Source organism: Haliotis cracherodii, unplaced genomic scaffold, assembly GCF_022045235.1.
Source record: "Haliotis cracherodii isolate W230 unplaced genomic scaffold, xgHalCrac1.p SCAF_15, whole genome shotgun sequence".
In the NCBI taxonomy this organism is placed as follows: domain Eukaryota; kingdom Metazoa; phylum Mollusca; class Gastropoda; order Lepetellida; family Haliotidae; genus Haliotis; species Haliotis cracherodii.
Genome location: NW_027266270.1, coordinates 36,543,794 through 36,549,793, shown reverse-complemented (window position 1 = coordinate 36,549,793; position 6,000 = coordinate 36,543,794). Strand labels below are relative to the sequence as shown.

Genomic DNA, 6,000 nt, shown 5'->3' with positions numbered 1-6,000 from the left:
TAGGCTACCCCACCGCCCCCGTTTCACGATGAAACCAATGCAACATCCTTCACTGGTTTTATGTTGGGCTTTAAAGTCACAGCATGACTCGCAGTCTACGGCGCCCGTTTCTTTAACGAGCCGTCCATAGCCAAATGAACCCGATATAACTGAAGCGCTGCTTAAAGCGGCCGTTATTCACAACCCCAACGGTAGCCTCCTGTCGCCAAACCGGCTGAACTCTCTCACCCTCAGTGACACTTTCATATCAATAATATCGTATTATTCGCTTTTATGTTTTCAGCAAAGGTCGCTCCAAATATATTCACCGTCGATTTTGTTTTTAATCAAGCAATATTGGTCAATCAAATGTGTATTATCAATTGCTCTCTATAGATTGTGCGTCCTATATGTAGGATGTGGTTCAGAATGGTCTCTGTTCAGAACTAATCACGGTCTTGGGCCAAGTGTCTGAGTTAGAGGGTGAGCAGTATGTGAGTTACTTGTATATCAGGGCGTGAAAGATTAATGATGGGATACGTGTCACAATACGGGACATGGGCCTATTTGTTAAAACCTACAAGTACGGGTATGGCCCCGGCAGACGGAGATTACATGGAAAGTGCGTTCAAATCTTCGACCAGTAGTCCCCCTGTCCATCCATGCCAAGACACACATACTAAAGATATCAACCGAATCCTTTCCTCCTCTTCGTCAGTTGTACAACTGGAGCCATGCTCTCTGTTAGCCTCGACATGTGTATATATGTTAAACTACAGACCTCAAGCGTCGATGTTTTTCTAACCTTTGATTCGTAAACCGCACATTTCATTCAGCCTGACAACCTTAAATTAAAACCATTTGTTACAATGCAATACTGTGACAATCGTTAGGCCTGATATGTTGTACTTGAGGTTGCGACAGGTCGATATTTCGACATATTAAGGTAAGAACTGAATCGTCAGTGCAGAGCAAATAAGGCGTTTTACAAAATAAATACGTATTACTAATAATATCGATGTTTTGATCTATGAAATGCAAGACTTAATTTCTTTATATCACAAAATCAACAGAAGCCATGAGTTCCCGAAGAATGATTAGGTGTGTTGCATGCGGACAAGATATGGAGTAAATAACTAGGAATAAACACATATATGTTATTGATTGGTAGATTACTGTAGATGCATGGTGTTTCTCGTCGGGTTGACGTTGTATGGAATCTGTTAGGGCGACACATAAACGATTCGGGAGACGCAGTCAATAAGTTCTGACGCAGTCAACGCGAGTCCGTGGATGCGAACAGTAGCGGTGTTGGTGCTGAGCAGGGTGGAATGTTTGGGCACATCTTCATTGTGGTGTGGGTGACACTTCTTGTAAAAGCTGACCAATGTGAACTGTTCAAAGCTTACGTGAAATTCCGGGGCCAGTGTGAAGCCCTGTGTGATTATATCTCCTCCTGCGAGTCCTTCACCTACTACCCCGACACCCATCAATGCCAAGTGTGGACGTCCCCTGGCCTGGACAGGGAGACACGGAAATTCACCGGGGTAAGTCCCGCACACACTCGACCCATCGGTACATTGTAATCTTACATGGAATTATCAACGCCACATTTAACTTATCATTAATTAAACTAGTTCTAAAGGACAAGCTAACATAAGGGACCATTTTGGCCATGATTTAAGGGCTGAGCAAAAAGTTTCGATTTTTTTATCAAAATAGTTGGAAGTGTTCATATAAGATGAGAATGATACCTTGTTCTTTTCATCTGCATGGTTTGGGCTTTTAAATCAAGTGTAGGGGCAAAATTAAAATATGTCCTAACGAGCTGTTTCGAATTGTTTTCGGGGCATTTTCTAAGACTTTATTTGAACTTGAGCAAATCTTTGACCCAGGTAGATTTTGTTGGTAGGTATAGTCAGTACAAACATCAGTGAAAAACCTTTCATTAAGGACTTGCTAATGATTAGATTTCCTCTTGAATTCCGCCCAAACCAGCTCTCTACTTTTTCCTGGTCATAATGATAAGAGAAATAATGACATGGTGATAAAAACAAAATAAACTAGCGGTCCATGAACATTTGATGGTTTGACCTTCCGAGACGGCCATCAATACACCTGCCATCATAGGTGCATGCCTCGTCTTTTTAATAGTAATAGTTAGTTCTGTGATCATATTATTAGGGTTTGTTTTTTTGTTTATTGTCTGTTTGTTTGTTTGTTTGTGTGTTTGTTTGTTTAGATCTGTGTTGAGAAAAATATTTGTATGTTTTGCGCCGCACTTAGCAATATTCCAGCTGTATGACGGCAGTCTGTAAATAATCGAGTCTGGATCAGACAGTCAAGTGATTGAGTATCGATCAACGCAGTTGGGATACCATGTCATGCATCAACCATGCCTATTCTACCCCGGATCTTCACGGGTTTGAGCACATGAGGACTGTATGAAGACATAGTGGGAGTAGCAGGCAACCGACAGTCCATCAGCATTTGTATTACGTTGGCCGTCGTCCGATTTACAAAATTGCAAAATTGGAAAGTCATATCTACTACCCCACAACCTGCCGCCATGTTTCATTAAAATGTCTGCATACATTGGAGAGCAAGGGCAAAATGTAGGTTTTCGCATATGTTTGTCATGGAAATTTAACTTGACTGCGAAAAGATGCGGCTGTCGGGATGATAGTCCAGTTTCACCAACCTACACCTATTTGATAGGAGAAAATAGCGAGCAAGTTCAAGCAGGCCCAAAATGTCCACTGAAGGCAGTTGAGTGTCAGATACTCCTTGACAGACCAAAGCAAAAACTTCAGTTGCTTCGGCCGTCGAGGCAATGGAGCTACATCTCTTCAAAGAGGGGTAGCTTTCTCTTGTGACGGACTGACATCAGTTAGCCCCGACGTTTTCAGTTAAAATTCTGTTCACTTTTATCAAGCTCTTATATCGCTTTTACAATACGATTAAAGATCTTATTCTTAGAAAACCACAGGGGAATGGGCTTGAACCTTTTGTGAATGTCATGACTGTAAGAATGTTGTCCAAGGCATCACCATTTGTACTCAACATCATCAACGGCACCTCAGCCAAATGTCACCGATTTCTCGGGCGGAAACGGCACCTCATTTGGCGAAAACGGCTACTAATTGTCGGGCGAAAACGGCACCTCATTTGGCGAAAACGGCTACTAATTGTAGGGCGAAAACGGCAACTCTATTTTTAATAACGATAAGAACGGTTTATGCAGTTGTATATATGCTTTATTTGCATGCTTTTTTATGTTATGGTGTGGTATATGTGTTTTCCTGGGCGGTCTGTTATCCGAAGAAACAATCTTGGCTTCCGGCAGAAAGGGTAGATATATACTTTTCAAAAAAAGAAACTTGACATAGATGTAAAACCATTTTTGCGAAACATCTAAAACAATTACATTAAATCAGAACCAAATAAGTCAAACAGAAAGATGATGTGACTATAATTCGCGAAAACACATGCAAAGCACATAAACGTAGCGTTTGGGGATCAATTTTACAGCTTCATCCAAACGCAACCGCCTGTAAAAAGCATGCAGCACAGGATCCTGCATTTAGGCATGCAGCCACCACACACACACACACACACACCCTGCTGTATGGGTATAAAAATCCACATCAACGGCTGTTCATACAGTCCTTATAACGGCAGTAGAGTCGGTGACAGAATGCCAAGACTGAATGCAGCTCAACGGAACAACGCCATTGAGAGATTACAAGCTGGAGCAACTCAGCAAGAAGTGGCCAGGTTCATTGGCGTATCCAGACAGACAATCTCCGCACTGTGGACCCGATACAACAACACCAACAGAGTTGACGACAGACCAAGGTCAGGAAGACCAAGGGTGACAACCCAAGCACAAGATCGATACATCCGGCTGCGACACCTCCGAGACCGCACTACCACAGCCACGTCTACAACCACACAGATCCCCGGGGTACACAGAATATCAAACGGTACGCAACAGACTGAGGGAGGCTGGACTTTTTGCACGAAGACCTGTTCGACATCATGTATTGACCCCGCGTCATCTGGCGGACTGTCTGCTTTGGTGCCAACAGAGGGTTAGATGGGCAAGTACAAGGTGGAGAAATATGTTGTTTACTGACGAGTCCCGTTTCCTACTCACATGTGCTGATGGGCGCGCACGAGTCTACAGACGTCGGGGTGAACGTTACGGCCCCAACTGTGTGCAGCAGGTTGTCCCATTTGGCGGCGGGAGTGTCATGGTATGGGCCGGAATTCATCACGGAGGTAGGACGCCTCTCGTGCATGTGGCAGGTGCATTGACAGGTGTGCGTTACAGAGACTTGATCCTACAGCCTCACGTTCTTCCTCACGTCAACGTTCATGGCGGACAGATCCAGCAGGACAACGCTCGACCGCATATTGCACGTGTTTGTCAGGACTTCTCACAGCACAACAACATCCAGACATTACCTTGGCCAGCCCGGTCACCAGATTTGTCCCTGATTGAGTATCTGTGGGACGAGTTGGAAGGAATCCACCCCCCCCCAAACACTTCCGACGCTTCTTCATGCACTTCAGCATGAATGGCAGCACATCCAACAGCGTGTTATTGACAACTTGATTGCATCTATGGGTCGTCGGTGTCAAGCGGTGATTGATGCACGTGGTGGGCACAACCGATACTGACATTTTCTGTACCCCTGTGACATTAACTGTATCGTGTACGTGTGTCTGTCTAGGTGACACGATTAATGTGTTGAACATTGTGTACATTGATTTTCAAACAGTGTTTCAATTATGGTTTCTGTGTCCTATTTTGAAACAATCGCATTATATTACATTTTGAATGTCAGTGTCAAGTTTCGTTTTTTGAAGAGTATATATGAAATATCTATAAAATTACGATTTATTTTCCTTGTTACTAAAATAAATATTAACTATATAATATACCTCTAGTCCAACTCCTTGACATTTCTGCCAGGCTCAGTTTAAGCTTGACATTGAGTTAATTTCAGTAAAGGCTTCCAATCAGAGTCGGTGAGTTAATTGGACATTATTTAATTTATGTTAATTTGTGTTTGCAAGTGACCATGTATGTTTTATTTCATTTATTTTACTTGAAATACCACTGACAATGATGACACAAATGTGCGTAGAAATATCCCCGACAGTGATGACATAGATGCTCGTTGAAATACCCCTGACAATGACAAACAATGATACCAAAAACAATGCTTGTGCATAAACTAATTTTGCATAATAAGAATCAAACCCTTAGTCAATTGAAAACATGTGTGTGTCAAGGCTATACCATAAACGTTTGCTTTCCCTTCACACAATATAAAAATGCCATTCATCTAACAGAAATAGTAAATCATCCCGGAAACAAGGCAGTAAATCTCCATCTTCTGGAAGCGTGCCGTTCTGAGAAAACAATGAAGCGAGGCTGTAGTGTAATTAATTGAAAATCCCCTAGGAATTTATAGGCCATTGTCTCCACGTTGACTTACAATAAACGTGTGACCTAATGAGTGACATGGTATTCCCACAACATGGATTGTTTCACAAGCCTACATAGTTTAGACGTCTCTGACGGTGCAGTTCCAACGGAGCCGACTCGAGTACGCAAGGACTGGAGTACCCCAGTAGGGGAGATAATTCACATTTCCCATTATCTGACACGCGAGTTAAAGTCATGGACGCGTAACGGTTCAGTGTTCATGACGCATTTTGAATTAGATGATATTGAGAACAATTAATATGAAAATGACAATATTCACTCAGATCCTTCTAGCCATCGGTCGCTCAATTCAACATCTGATTAATGCATATCGAGGCTTATACTGTCGTGCTATTTGTGACGTCACAAGGTTTTCTCCAACACTCCACGGTCAAGGCGTTTATAGCCAAGCAGTCACCCGTGTCGTGTGCAAATAGCACGGTCACGAGTTACTTTTGCTTATCCAGCCTTCGGATATTGCTCGGTGACGTTCTTTATAGAACCACTAGCTAGTCTGCTTG

At 42.8% G+C, this 6,000-nt stretch overlaps 1 protein-coding gene across 1 annotated transcript in view; it reads left to right on the top strand.

Annotated features, from left to right (window-relative positions):
- The first annotated feature begins 1,310 nt into the window (after positions 1-1,310).
- The window catches only part of LOC139462110 (complement component receptor 1-like protein), a 39,675-nt gene continuing 34,985 nt past the window's right edge, over positions 1,311-6,000 (top strand). The window contains exon 1 of the mRNA XM_071243616.1: positions 1,311-1,526. Within this exon, the coding sequence (XP_071099717.1) occupies positions 1,311-1,526 (216 nt within the window). The remainder of the gene's footprint in view (positions 1,527-6,000) is intronic.